This window comes from Bicyclus anynana, chromosome 6, assembly GCF_947172395.1.
Source record: "Bicyclus anynana chromosome 6, ilBicAnyn1.1, whole genome shotgun sequence".
Lineage (NCBI taxonomy): Eukaryota > Metazoa > Arthropoda > Insecta > Lepidoptera > Nymphalidae > Bicyclus > Bicyclus anynana.
This window is the reverse complement of record NC_069088.1, coordinates 16,953,526-16,969,515: the sequence shown is the minus strand read 5'-3', so window position 1 is coordinate 16,969,515 and position 15,990 is coordinate 16,953,526. Positions and strand designations below refer to the sequence as shown.

Genomic DNA, 15,990 nt, shown 5'->3' with positions numbered 1-15,990 from the left:
TAATAGTCGAAAACTTAAAATTAAAGTTACGAGGGCTTGGTATTTAATCTGAAGCAGGCAGGCAGGCAGTTATTTATTATTACAAATACCAAGAAGCAAGTAAAACAAAACCGCAACGGGATAACTATTATCGCTTCACTAAGACATCTGTAATTACTCCAAATATCTGGATTATTTGTTCGATAACTGATGGGCCGTCCAATAAACTGGCCTAAACTATTCGGGAACTATTAATACATAGCTGGTTTAGTCTACAGTGATTTCACACTAGCGTATTTTTTACGTCGCTTCAGTTTCAGGATACGCGCTTACACGCGCGCTAGATTACGCGCTTCTTAAAACTGGTCTCGCGTAAATAGGTATATTTCTTCGGCGTGTTTGTTCGAACTGGTGGTGATGTCGTTTCAATATATACTGTATATACAGTATAACATATGCGAGTTTACTCGTAGAGCGCGTCAATGCTCGTACGAGTTTAGAGTGTGTCAAAAGGCCCGCCTTTACGCGCTAATAAAACGCGCGTATAAAACGCTAGTCTGAAACAGCTCTGACCGCACCAGCAATTTTCATCGAAATGAATACTTAATTGTTGCTCGGTGCGGTCTGCATTATTGGTATCGTAGTGCACCTATAATTTAGGAGTTCTGATAAATAGTTCAAGCGGCAGTAGATCTATTTGTTACAGAGCTCATGAGAAAGTGGTAACACCATACTCTGACCACTCCTGACACAGCCTTTTTCAACTAATTGGAGGGGAAAGGGAATTTTGGTAATATTCAAGGTAATTTTTAAACAAAATTTGCAGTTACATAAGCATCATGTTTTATGAACATTAATGGTAACTTAAGTAATGCTTAAAATATCTGGGAATAATTTTCAAAATTTTTTGAGAAACTTAATACATATTTTACATTTCATTACAAATGTTCTATGGACGAATTTCCATGCAAAGTTTCAACTCTTTTCAAAAAAACAGATGAACTTTCGCATTTATAATATTATTAGTATGAACAATTACTTTTTTAAGCATACTCATATTATTCTAAAATATTAGTAAGTAAAACGAATTTAATTAAACCGTGAAAAAGTATTGAAATATTTACTGCAATTCGAATTAACACCATTTGTAACAAAATTGAGCTACGTTTTATATTTGTTTCATGAACATTCGTCGAAATTGATGTACATAATTACCGACATTAAATGCTCTATTTATAAATTAAAATTCGAGCGAACCAAATTAACTCTGTAGCTTTATTCAAAAGGTTAATTCATTTTATTATCTGTCATTTAATTTAGTGCTATGAGTATTACGAATATGTTTTATCTGCTCATTCAGACCTATTGCTATAGGCTTCAAAGCAATGTTGTTGATTAAAAAAATATTGGATAGAAGCAGGCGTTACATAGCGGTTCATCATGATTGTAAATAATGATTTATTTATTTTGCTATCATCCGCGAAAACGTTTCGGGGTGAAACGTACGTAGAGAGTATTTTGTCAGACCTGGGTGACGTTGTCGCATGAGTTCGTCGACCTTTCGCTGATGATAGCAAAATAAATAAATCATTATATAAAAAAATATTATTATTATTATATTAATATCTTATAATTATAAAAATATATTTTGAAAAATGTTTTTTTAAAGTCATAAACAACAAGTTATTTAGTTTTACTGTCATAATTTTTTTATGCAATATTATGAACTTACCATATTAAAAATAAAATTGTAGTGGGCCATACGCTACGAAACATTTTCTACGGCGGCAGACTGTGGAATGAATCGTAGCATGTCATTCCAGCGCCGATGGAGTATCTGGAATAATAAAAAATAACATTATTTCATCATCATCATCATCATATCAGCCGATGGACGTCCACTGCAGGACATTGGCCTTTTGTAGGGACTTCCAAACATCACGATACTGAGCCACCTGCATCCAGCGAAGCGCTTGATGTCGTCAGTCCACCTGGTGGGGGGTCGGCATTCTTAACACCCCTTGCCCCGCCGTTACCGTAACCGCTGCCAGAGCCAGGAATAGAGGGGCTGCCGGGGACTAGGGGCTGTGTTATGTTTTTGTAGTCCATACTAAGTTTTGCCCAGTACTGACCACGCTGGGCATGCGGGTTGGTCAGCGCAGTGCTAGATTACTCTACTATTATTATTATTAACATTATTTGTTATCATTTATTTATTTTTCATATAATTAAGTTTATGAGAGAAATAATATTAATAGAGACCGACCAGAAAAAGATCCAAATTAGTGTAAAATTTATTATTTTACACTAATATCAGTTTTAAACTGGTTTAATTCAGTTTGATTAACAGTTACATAATTAAGATGTGGGCAAGTAGGTACGGTACATACATTAAATTCTCAAATTTATACTGACTATGCACAGTCATTATTTTTATTTTCTTTTCTTTAAAATTAAGCAATCGATTTGCAAAGTATGAAAATAATATTTTTTTTAATGTATGTCCAGCGATATTTTTAAAACAATATTCACATACACCTTTCATTTAAATTGGACGTACAAAAAAAGTTATTTAAAAATCACACCTATTTTACATTGAAAAAGTCACGTCCGTCACGTTTTAAGTAGAAAACAATGTTTTTCTTATTCTGGTATGAGCAGGTTTCACACACAAAATAAAATTTCAATGTAACTCGTTTCGATGAGTACTTTTCATGATACTTTGTAAGTACATAACAAGAGTTTACATCGTGCCTATTTACAAGATAATATTATAGACAAAGTGTTTTTTTGTATCGAAAGACAATTAGTAGTATCTATTGCATAAAAAAACACGTCATTCAAAAAGAAAAAGCAACATCCGAAATACGCAACGTGCAAATCATATATGGGTAAACTGGGTTACGTTAATTATGGTTAAAACCAGCGTTTGAATTATCCCTGCGGCGCTCGAGTGAATCCACATTTAGCATCAATGGGACTCCATAAAAGAAAAATTGAGTTTTAAACCATCGTCCGGTACAAAAACTGAAGCTATCAAAGTCATAGTCGAGAGTGATATTATTATATTTTTTTTATTCTCTACAGGTTAGCCCTTGACTACAACCTCACCTGATGGTAAGTGATGATGCGATCTAAGATGGAAGCGGGACTTGTTAGGAGTAGGATAAAATCCACAATCCTTTCGGTTTCTACACGACATCGTACCGGAACGCTAAATCGCTTGGCGGTACGTCTTTGTCGGTAGGGTGGTAACTAGCCACGGCCGACGCCTCCCACCAGCCAGACCTGGACAAATTAAGAAAATCTCAATCGGTCCAGCCGGGGTTCGAACCCCTGTAAATACATCACCTTCACCGCGCATACTGCGCCACGGAGTCCGTCAAAAATATATTAGAAGGTATCAAAATATATTTTGAATTCCCAAATTTCCATTTAGCTTGCCTGAAAAGTTTACTTTGAACCACAAAATCACTACACACTGATCAAACATAAGTCTGATCAAACGCCTTTGCAATATAAACCTTCGTGTAATAAACATGTTTGTATTTGTATTCGCTAGTAGCTTTAGCAGCTATAAATTATTAGCATTTAATATCGATTCACTTATCAATTCAGACGATACGGTATACGGTTAGTAGGACGAAAGCTTTGACACAATATCGATCTTGTGATATCGATTCTTGCATAAATTATTCAGAATAGACTTCGAGGCTTATTGCTCATTGCGATTTATTACTTCGGCTTTACGTACAAGATTGATGCAAATGTCACGGTGAAAGTAATCAAAATATGTATTTCAATAAGCTCCAATAGCTCCCTGCCGAGCTTCGAACCCCGAAAAGCTTTCAACGATTGTACTGTTGTCGGAAGTACGAAGGTAAATACTTTCTGTCATGTTTAAAAATAGCAAATAGTAGTGCATAAATTCAATCTTAATGAAAATAATATATATAACAAAATTTTTTTGATTTTCATGAAAATGGAATGAGGACAATTTGGATCCTTCAAACAAAAAAATAATTTTAAAAATTGGTTCATAAATGACGAAGGTATGATATGGTATGGTATGAAGGTACACAACAGATATTAAACAGATAACAGATATTAAAAAAAATACGCATCTAACTGAGGACCGCCTTCTTTTTTGAAGTCAGTTAAAAATTGGCAACTATAGAGACTGCTGAGAAGTGAATTTAGAAGAAGAACACTTAGAAAAACACCATTTCAAGACCCTATTTAACTTTTCAATAAATCCATTCCATTTCACTTAATACACACTAGTAACTACTAGCTGAGATTAGCGCGTTCAATCAAACAAACAAACTCTTCAGCTTTATAATATTAGTATAGATACACAGCACTGTAGCGTAAGATGTATAGCTAAATACATACACACAGTATGTATGTATACTAATACTACTAATGTATACAATATGTCGGTAATGCGAACGCATAAGATTTCCCCCTACCAAAAATTGCCTGACGGGGCTCGAGAATTTTTCACTTCAAAAACATTTGAATGAATCTATTGTCTGGCACGTAACTTTAAATGTTCGTTGAAATATCTGCAAATACATCGATACCAGCACTTTGCCAAGCGGTATCGGTATTTAGCGCATATCAAAACGTACTCGTTTGTGGAAAAATGTAGTTGCAAAGCTTCAATAAATGTCCAAACAAGTGTACAAAGATGTTCAAATGTTTTATAAGCTATGTTAATTTCATTCATGTTATATTCAAATACAGAACCTGTCAGAACAATATGATAACCCATTTGTTATACATTACAATACGACATGAAGAGAAATCGATATAGACTCAACCACTGTGCAACACTTATTAGTACAACCATTACAGAATATATACTTATTACCATTCGAAGAGCAAACATGATACGATCTCAAACAAGCTCCTTTGGGACGATGTAGTCAGATGTGCAGGGTAATTTAATATCGATATATCGTACTCGAATATCAAGTTATGGTTAAAATATTCGAGTAACCAATTCTCAAACGGTAAAAGAAAAACATCGTGAGGAAACCTGCATACTAGAGAATTTTCTTAATTCTCTGCGTGTGTGAAGTCTGTCAATCCGCATTGGACCAGCTCGGTGGACTATTGGCCTAACCCCTCCTATTATGAGAGGAGACTCGAGCTTAGCAGTGAGCCTAATATGGGTTGATAATTAACCAATTCTTGTATGTCTTGTTTTTATGAAATGGAAGCATTTATTTATCCATGATTGGTTTTAAAGTGTTATGGTACTACTAATGAATGAATTTTACTAAGAGATTTTTAATAGCAGCCAGCCAGTTTAATATATATTTTATGTACTAATAAAACGTTTATCTTCGAGGAGATCTCCAAGTATGTTATATTCCTTAATCAAAAGTATTTTAAATTTTCCCGTCATATGTAAAGTATTTAATTTTTTTATTATTATTATTCTTTACAAGTTAGCCCTTGACTGTATGGATGGAAGATGGAAGCGGGCTAACTTGTTAGGAGGAGAATAAAAATCCACACCCCTTTCGGTTACTACACGGCATCGACCGGAACGCTAAATCGCTTGGCGGTACGTCTTTGCCGGTAGGGTGGTAACTAGCCACGGCCGAAGCCTCCCACCAGCCAGACCTGGACAAATTAAGAAATTCTCAATCTCTTAATTTGTCCCAGCCGGGGATCGAACCCAGGACCTCCGTCTTGTAAATCCACCGCGCATACCACTGCGCCACGGAGGCCGTCAAAATGTTGGTTTTTTTTGTAATATTTTAATATTTTGTAATAGTTTAACTGACTGTAAATATGTACGGACAAACAGTATGCATATATATATTTATATTTTTGCAAGTAATATTTACACTTTATTATATCAAAAGCTTGTGAAATCAACAGTGAAACGTTAAACTTTCTCTTGCGTAGTGTTTCAGGAGGCGCCCAAAACAAGGATCATGCTTGTTTTCAAACTCGTTCATGCAACTCAGTATAAAGCTATGCGAGCGCACCGAACATAACTAAAAATTGTTTTTATTTTTGCATTTTTGCCCTAACAGGAAATTTTGTTCAAAGTAGAAACAATAAATTCTCTGCGATAACGTTACTAAAGGCCTACATTTTTTTAATAAATTTATCTATATTTTATAATAAATATACATTTATTTAGTTATTATTAACAAATTGAATTATGACGCTTATAGTTTGTTGCAAAAGTGAATTTTCGAAAAAGTCAAATCACCTAGGATTATTAGGACCCTTGGAGATATAACAAAAACATGCATGATTTGTAGATCTATAACAAACTCCTCTATTATAGAACTACAAAAAATTTCACGTTATACCTAACTTTTAAGGATAACTTACACTGGGTATAGGCATACCAGTGGCGAAAGATGAAATTTAGATGAAAGACAGCCGTCCCAAGAAAAGGAAATAGATCGTCATACAAACTCTAGTTTGTCATATATCTAGATACAGTACAACAATAAATATGCATGGATTTCTAAAGGTCGGGAATCTTCTTGCATAAACTCGTAACTTCTACCTACCAATATAATCTTCCAAAAAATGGTCCCGTACGAAAATTTATATAGATTTTCTCGTACAAGTTGCGATCGTCCGCTAGTAACAAAGTATAATTCAAGATCACAATTTGACACCTGCCTACGGATGTCCCAATAAGCGCTACGTAAAGTGGCCCAACTAGAGAAGATGAGTTACATCGTCACGGATCATTACTCGCGAGTCGCATGCTTCCGTACGAGTGGGTGTCTCTGTCACACGTGTTGAGGATATGGTGTGAAACTCCAACTGCATTGTATTAGCCATACATCGGGACATTTATGATGGTTTAAAAATTAGCGTTGACACTTTTTTTGCTCAAAAAGCTTGTAGGTTACCAAAGTGGAAACAAAATAGCGTTTCAAGCTGTAGCATTTAAAACAAACATTTGTGTTGTTGTGAGGAGTATCAGAATAGGACAGTTAAACTCGTATCAAAATTTAATATAATCAATATTAATTTGGTGTTCATGAAATAAGGGTCCCAAATGTATCGATATTATTTAATAAAAGTTAAGGATTTCTTTTAAAACTTAATTTAAAAACCAAATTTTGACGTGTAAAATTTTTTACACGTCAAAAACGCTGTAGGCCATTTTGTGACGTCACAATGTTACTTTATGTACTGAACTTCAAACTAATATTTTTGTCAAACGCTCTGTTTGTAAAGGATTTGTTATCGTGACGTCATGCAACAGTTGAAATATAATGAACCGACATGCGTTTTGGCTCGTATTGTCAAAAAAATATTAAAAATTAAAATTTTCATGTAATGACGTCTCAAAAAAAACTTATATTTTATTATTCTAGTAGAACGTTATTGAACAATTAAGACCATTTAAAGTGTCTACTAATCTATAGTCAGATATTGTTTCTTATAAAGTAATTTAGATTTATATTTGAAAAAAGACCATAAATTACCAAAGGAACGCCGAGTAAAATTCTTTTTATATAAAATTAGAAACAAAACTAAAATAACTCAAAACGGTTGAACGCTACTATACTACACTAGCTATGTCTCACGGTTTCACTCGCGTAGCATACGAACGTAATTGGATTGAAAATTATCCTTGAAATATTTAAAAACAAGGTATTTTTTATTCGAATATTCTTACAGGACGCTAGTGTCAAACAATTGTAGCCATCAGGTTCAGCCACTACAGGCAGATTTTTCAAAATACTTGTAATTTAAGTCAACAAGAAAAGAATGAAAATTTCAACAAGGAATCCAACCGTAAACCTATTTGGAAATTTATTCATAAAGCCTACCTTTACTTAAAGCGACCCTTTACCTTGTATCTTTTATCTAATTTAAACATTACTTAGTTAAGCAATTTTGTATTGCTGAATATACCAGACCAGGGTGACGAACAATTTGTCATGAATACGAAATTGAAAATACTAAGCTTCTAAGACGTACCCCAACAATTACGGCTTACATCAAAATCCTCCATCCATTTCAGGAAGGATTTCAACCATTTCCTCTTTGTTTCTGCTTCTGGTCTTGAGACTGTACTAACTGATAGAATGAGGTTTCTATATTAAGTGTTGGACTAACAATTCTATATTAAAATGTTGTTATAATTTCTCTGAACTACAAGCTTCTTTCCGCGGCTTCGCCCGTGTGGTGTTTTGATAAATAGTAGTGACAGCGCGTCATTGCCTGGACCTTCCCTCTACCCTCGCTTTGCGTGCCACCTTGAGTTTTTAACTTATACTACACTTTTTATAGTGGTAAAGAGGAATGCCCACCGGCCCATGCAACGTCGGTCCAGGGAAACCAGGTATACCCCCGTATAAAAATATATGGGGATGATAATATGATGTATTAATGAGGATCTGGTTAAATAATTGGCTTAAAAAAAGTATGTTTCTTGAAGAAAAATACATTTTTTTATCACTCTTCTAGGGCAAAATGTTCACCAGTGAATCAGAGCGGCGAAATAACATTAAAAGCTGTATTATTTTTTTCTGTTACCAACAAGCTTAACGAATAAGAAAAAAATTGATTGTTTTATTCTAGCTATTAAATTTAATTTCAGTGGAAAATTTCGGAGTTTCTCAGTTTGTAACTAATTTAACTTCGTTTAAAATCATTATCTGAAAAGATTTCAAGATGATGAATTTTAACGAAGTTCCAGAGTTTTAGATTACTTGTTCAAACGGTGTAATTATTGTTTAGACTGACTGTTTGTGACATGCTTTGTTCTACCTGGGACGTTCTTCTTTTTATCGACAATCTGACCGGCAAATATTTATATTTGTTATAAAGTAAACATGTGATTTGTTTAGTAAAATGTGATTTAAAATATTGCCCCTTTATTGTGGATTTCAAAATATATAATGCTTAAATGCAAAGTATTACTTGTAATTTTTGTTTTATTCATAGGAATTGTATCAAAAAAATAACACCTCAGTTACAAAAAAAAAATATTTTTTTATTTTTCATTGAAAATCAGATCTTTACTTTCTTGACAAGAATATTAACATTTATTTTATATAGCTCCATTGGGCGAAATTCTTAAAATAACCATTTAAAAAATATATATTATTTAGTATGTAATACTAGAAAACGTTATTTTTGTAAATATTGCAAATAAATAGTCAGGAATCCGTAGAACATCTTTTACAAATTATTAATAATTCTCGAGTCTAGTAGCTAATTGAGTTACCAGTAAATATAAATTTCTGAGCGTCAGAACAAAATAATGTACCACGCAATTTGTAGGACACTGTGGCTATCTATACTAATATAATAAAGCTGAAGAGTTTGTTTGTTTGATTGATTGAACGCGCTAATCTCAGGAACTACTGGTCTGATTTGAAAAATTCTTTCAGTGTTAGATAGCCTATTTATCGAGGAAGGCTATAGGCTATATATTATCCCCGGATTCCTACGGGAACGGGAATCACGCGGGTGAAACCGCGCAGCGTCAGCTAGTTAAATATAACTATTAATAGGTTAGTAACAACTTTTGATAAATTACCATCATCCCTCATCCCTCATTGAGTCAATATCTAGGTTATTCTAGTTCTGAGGCCTCCTTAATCCAACCGTAACTATAAACAGTCTCCCTGCCAATTTTAAAATTTTTAAGTCAAGCGTTTTTCAAGATTTCGAGATGAGTGACCTTTTGCTTCTACATATTTATATTACTGTAGTTAAAAGTACCAACGTAAACATCTTTCCAATTATTATTCTTGTAAACTTTACAATAGAAAACTGTTGAGTCAACATCTTCGTGTGAAACGTACGTGTAACAACTATTCATGGCTTTTGTAAATCGATAGAAAAGCTTTTTCATACATCACACATTTACTGTAAAGAAAGGAACTTTAATTTAAATAAGAATTTGTCTCACTATTATTACATTTATTTTTTCATTGTACAGGTCCCCGATAAGCTGTCATGGATGATATAATCGAAAACACAGCAAACGGTGAAACATGCTTGCTTAGAAATAATTGCATATAGCAATAAGGCCGCCTTTGCATCTTAATTTTCAGTTTTAATGTGTTTTATTTATTTTTGTAATTTTTTGTAATTTAAACAAATAGAAGAAGAAGTCCTTCTTCTATTTGTTCTGTAAAAATTGACTAACGTGTAGAATGTAAATGGTAGGAAAAATGGAAAAGGCATTCCATAACTTTGCAGTGCGAATCAGGAATGAATACTCAAAACGCTAATGTAGAGTAAGTTTTCGGTTACCTATTTATTGATTACTAGATTACTTCGTCCGCGTGGAATTCAGTTTTTCACAAATCCGGGATGAAAAGTAGCCTATGTGTTAATCAAGAGTAAAATCTATTTGCATTCCAAATTTCAGCCAAATCGCTTCAGTAGCCGCAGCATAAAAGAGGAACAAATATGCTTAAACACTTTCACACTTACACACAAACTTTCGCCTTTATAATATTAGTGTGACTACCTAATTAAGGGTTAATATAAATAAAACATCATGACCATTGGCTGTAACATACCATCAAATCATGTCCGTAACAAAACCACTTCACTACACGTCACACAGTCCTGTTGTTTTCAACTTTATGTTTATATTTTATTTGTTTTTATGATACCAGTGTTGCGGCCAGGATGGTTCCCGCGGTAGTTTTAACTGAAAAGTCGTTGCAGAACTTGGTTTGCGTGTCGGTTTGTAGACACCCACCGACCGCCTTGCCAGTGGTGCGAAACATTTTAGCCTGAATAATTATAAGACATCCTTAGTACAAAATCTTCGCAAATCGCAATCTTTAGTATATATATAATGTTATTTATGTTAAAATAACAATACACTGTAAGTTAAAGATTTTTTATTTAATGTTTTGTAGTTTATTGTGTTGCTCTTATTGAAACAATCTCTTATAATTCTATACACTTTTTAGCTTTATTTTTAACATCTGAGTCATCAATGTCACGACAATCTTTATCCCTATTAAAAGCCCCGGTGACAGGTGACAGTTTCCATAGTGAACAGCTACCAAGAAAGGTGGCTGTTTAGATATGCGCAACTTTGCTATTCCGTATATTAAATAATCCGCTTATAGTTTAACCAATTGGAAAAAACAAAACTGTATGAAATATAAATAACTTTTTGTCGCTTTCTAACCCCCCACTTCTCTAAAATGGGGGGTTAATTTTTGTATTGAGCATTCCGCAATTTTCATGGTAGAAAGCTAAAAATTGGTATTCAGACTATTTGTGACTATTTTTTTTGTGACTATTATTTAGGGTAGGGTACGGGTAGGGTAGGAGTAGGGTACGGGTAGGATATGAATAGGGAAGAAGAGCAAATCAGTCAAAAAGTCAGTTTCGTACTTATATTTAATTTGTCTCGACAGTTTTTAGTCATAACGTAGAGTACAGTGTAAACTGCATTTCATATAAATAGAAAACATTATAAGAAAAAGTCGTGTGCGTCAAACGACGGGTCCGCCACGATTATCAAAGTGTTATTCTCAAACAAAACTATTATCGACATTTTTGACTATTCCATGATTTTCCCTTATTCTTTTATTCTAACTCCAGTATAAGAGTGTACTAAATAAAAACGAATTATTGAATTCCATCGAGACGGTCTCCAGTTTTAACGTATTAACAGGTATTCATTTTTAAATAATTATTTATTAAGATAATTTTAAACAGTATTTATTGGTTTATTTTGATACACGAAAAAAAATGTCCGGAGTTATTCCGTTACCATTTTTGCCCGATTGTAGAATACGCGATGTATTTAAAATTTGCAATTCTTTGATGCATTGTGTGAGCTTGCATATTCCTGTGATGTAGATTTTTGTTCTTTTGTGCATTGAAAATATTTGGACAGAAATGCCATACTCATTTTTAGTACCAAACAGTACTGCAATGTCTGCAGGGTTATTATGAATTTCAGTGAATAATTTAAAATGTGAGAAATTAAAAAATTATTTCGTTGAAATAACGATGCTAGATGATCGATTAAATGAGAAATCTTTGTCAAATGATGTGGATCATGTTTAAAATAGTAATTAAATTAAGATAATTAATTACACTACTGATGTTATATATCTAGTTGTTATTATAATTATGAACGTCTCAGAAACATCTTATGACGTTCACCATCTGTATTAACTTACCATACCATACCATACAGTAGACTTAATAGAAAATATAATTCTCTTTTTTTGTGATGTGAGGAAAGACAATGATATTTCCGATGCCGTTGTTATTGGTCGAAATTTTATTTTCTCTTCATGAGATAATGTCTTTGACAAATGATGGACATTTTGGTACAGACAGTGCATTGTACTTCGTTTTTCATGCATGTTCTCCCTTTAACAATAACAATTACTATTAATAAAAATTTAAAATGTCGTCAGTAATAAAAAAATATTTGTAAAGATGTAATCGTAACCAGCGGACCAAACGTTGGCGATCCGCGCATTACGTCGGCTCACTAATATGACATTCGACTGCGGCACTCGCTAGCGACTCGGTTACGTGACGGGACGGCGACGACATTGACCGTCGACCTTGGGGAGCAGCAGGTATGGTGTTTACCTATATTAATTCGAGCATGGAACGAGGAAGGGGGTAGATGGTGGACATTGATGGATGTTTTTTGTCGCATCCGTAATTTTCTATTCATTGTAAGCAAGCAAGGCTATTGTCGCCTACTTTTATACACAAAAGAAAGGATAATAGTTACTTTTTATCTTTCTATAAATAGACTAAGTCTTTATGGATTAAAAACCTGTGAAGGTCAGACCTTCTCATTTTATAAAAGCTGATAGTTCGTCAGCACATGCTCCTATGGGTAAGTAAGGATGGCAACTATAGAGAAATCATGTCCCCGTTCATCAGCCATTTTACTTCACCCTTTCTAAAACATTGTTTAAGATTATTATAGAAAACTAAAAGCCTCAATAGCTCAGTGGTAAATGAGCCGGATTCATCAACGAGAGGTGGTGGTTCGATCCCCGCCCGCTGGACAATTGTCGTAACAAATGCGTTACCTTTTAGCGATGTCTGTTTTGTGATCGTGGCCACTCCTATTACAGTTTTTCCGACTAATTGAAGGAGAAATATTGGCCATATTATTAAAAAATATATATATGACAAATTTTCTTAAAAAAGGCCTCTAGGTGAATGGATATTTGATTTTTCGTGATATTCCATAGAAAATATCAAAAAATTGCGTTTTATAGTTGTACGTTATTAGGATTCAGACCCTTGTAACCTGCTTCCTTCTAAAGCCACCACGGTCTCTCCCATAATTGGCAACCGAAATAACTTCTTCATTTTCACACACGTAGAAAATTAAGAAAATTCTCCGGTATGCAGGTTTCCTCACGATGTTTTTCCTTCATGTTTGAAACACGACATATTATTTAATTTCTTAAAATGCAGTTAACTGAAAAATTGGAGGTGCATGCCCTAACCGGCATCAAACCTACGCCCTCTGAACCGAAGGCAGCGGTCATATCTACTGGGCTATCGCTTTTTCACGTTAATGTTGATCTCTAATATTTCTCTTCCATAACAAGATCAGAGAGAAATCCGATAGAGTCAAGTCACGAGTAAGATATTATTTGATGAAAAGAAGTAGCTCTTGAGAAAGAAAATTCAATAACGCTTCAGTATTGGACTCACATATTTTCCCAGTACCTAATGCCTATAAAATAATAATATAAATAATTCCATTAGTATGAAGAGCCCATGGTCAACAGATACTAAAAAATTTTTAATGCTATGTCTGACAAATTGGTCCATGCTTCAGGTGACCCAAGAGCTGGTGCTTATTTGGCCCAAAGGTTAAGAGGGGTAATAACGCTAGTGTATTGGGTACCTTGCCTCTGAGTGAACAATTAGATGGTGTGTATTTGTTATAATTACTTTACTTATTATAAATTTAAATTTAATATACTGTGTAATTCTTAGTTTTTATTATTAATATATTCTATGATAAAGTTAGTATCAATGATATTAGTATGAATGAATTATTAAATAAAATCGTTATATTTTGATGAATAACCGAAATAATTTGTTATTTGAGTTTAGGTTAGTCATCATTCGTAAATTAAGGTGGCTGTCTGTGATCTTCAATTAAATTTTTCACGACCTTCGTGGTGCAGTGGTATGCGCGGTGGATATACATGAAGGAGGTCCTGGGTTCGATCGACGGCTGGGCCTATTGAGGTTTTCTTACTTGGTCCAGGTCTGGCTGGTGGAAGGCTTCGGCCATGGCCTTAGTTACCACACGTATCGCCCAGTAATTAAGCGTTGTGGTACGATATCGTGTAGAAACCGAAAGGGGTGTGGTTTTTCATTCTCCTCCTAACAAGTTAGCCCACTTCCATCTTAGATTGCATTATCACTTACCATCAGGTGAGATTGTAGTCAAGGGCTAACTTGTAAAGAATAAAAAAAAATGTGATCACCTATATGAGTTCTACAGGCATCGATACCTACCATCATCACATATATGTCTAAACTACATAATAAAAAAGAAATCCAATGTTTTACAATTTGAACCGATGTCAATAACAAGATGTTTTCAAAAACGCATTTTTTCCTGTTGATTACCACTACAACAATAGCCAAAATTAACGATACAGGTAACTCGTGTATGTTTTTTTCCCATTAGCACGATAGATAAGTTTCACGAAACACACATAAAAGACAACGTGAGCGTTCAATATTTACCGCCGATAAGTGATCGCTGAGTTAGTACATTTCACGGAATCGATGACGTTATACTTCCTAGTTTACTTTTCCTCACTGACAGTCATAGTTTTTCAAACTCAGTAATCTTTACATGGTACTTACATGTAATGCACGACATATGCTGAGCTGAACACCCTTCGTTTTTAAGCTAGCAAGCAAGCATGCTGTCATTAGGGAAACGTACCTACTGTCTGTAACTTTTAAAACAAAGCTTTCCGCGTTTATACGCTTCGATCTTTTACACTGTGTAACGGATTTTAAAAGTTTTCAACAATAGATGGTGACTCAAGGGGAAGGTTTATCTATATATAATATATATATATAGATACTATATATATATATATATATATATATATAAATCAATGTCACTTTTCGTTGTAATTTTATAACTCAAGAATGGGCTCACCTATCCAACCCAATTTTGTGTAATTTGTTCGGACAAATACACGATAATATATACTATGTATACATTCGTAACTAGGTGTGTTTTTTTTAAATTAAACGTGTTTTTTTATTCATAAAGCGTTTTTAATGGCTTGCTAAGAATCTCGGTGACTGACAACTGTGGACACGATTTCCCCTAATATTGTATGCCCAAGAAAGTATGAAAAAGTATTTGGCTTTGCTTCTCAAACCTATCACGGTTTATACTCCATTTCCACTTGCTTATTGCTTACCGTACAAACTTTCAGCTTTTAATGAAGGAGGTCGGACTATTACAGACTTGTTCTATTTTCTTGCCATGTCATTTTGTACAGTCTCGTTCGGGGTCGATGTTCCATGGTTTCATGTTGTGGAACAATCCCGTTGATAGCAATAAAGTTTCCATATTAGGTACCACTTGGCCGCTTTGTCGAGTTGTAAATATAAAGCGTTTTACCTTTGTTACGCCTTGATGAAAATTTTATGGTAATGAAGACCTTTGTCTTTCAAATCGAGTCGAATGGAAACTTCTTTAATGAAAAAAGCCCAGTACTAATGTTTTGTAACGTTTTTTTTAAACACCGACGTAAAATGGAGGAGTTCTAAGTTTGAAATGTACGTTTGTATGTCTGTGTTATTGTCGTAGCTAATAAGCGAATGACGACCACGACCACTCTCTCAAGAGTGTAGTGACAAAGAAGAAGAAGAATAAGCGAATAGACGTTCGAATCCTCCTTTTTCGGACTCCGACATGGAGCGACAGAGTGGTTCCATCAACCATGTTTCTAAGATGGAAATAATTTCTGACATAATAGTCGTTGCTCT

General features: G+C 34.1%; 1 protein-coding gene across 1 annotated transcript in view; it reads right to left on the bottom strand.

Moving 5' to 3' along the window:
- The window catches only part of LOC112048639 (glycine receptor subunit alpha-1), a 47,006-nt gene extending 36,356 nt beyond the window's left edge, over positions 1-10,650 (bottom strand). Inside the window, exons 1-2 of the mRNA XM_052882119.1 lie at positions 10,521-10,650; positions 1,712-1,816 (exon numbers count right to left, since the gene is read on the bottom strand). Of these exons, the coding sequence (XP_052738079.1) occupies positions 1,712-1,755 (44 nt within the window). The 5' untranslated portion in view covers positions 1,756-1,816; positions 10,521-10,650. The remainder of the gene's footprint in view (positions 1-1,711; positions 1,817-10,520) is intronic.
- Between the last annotated feature and the right edge of the window lie 5,340 nt (positions 10,651-15,990).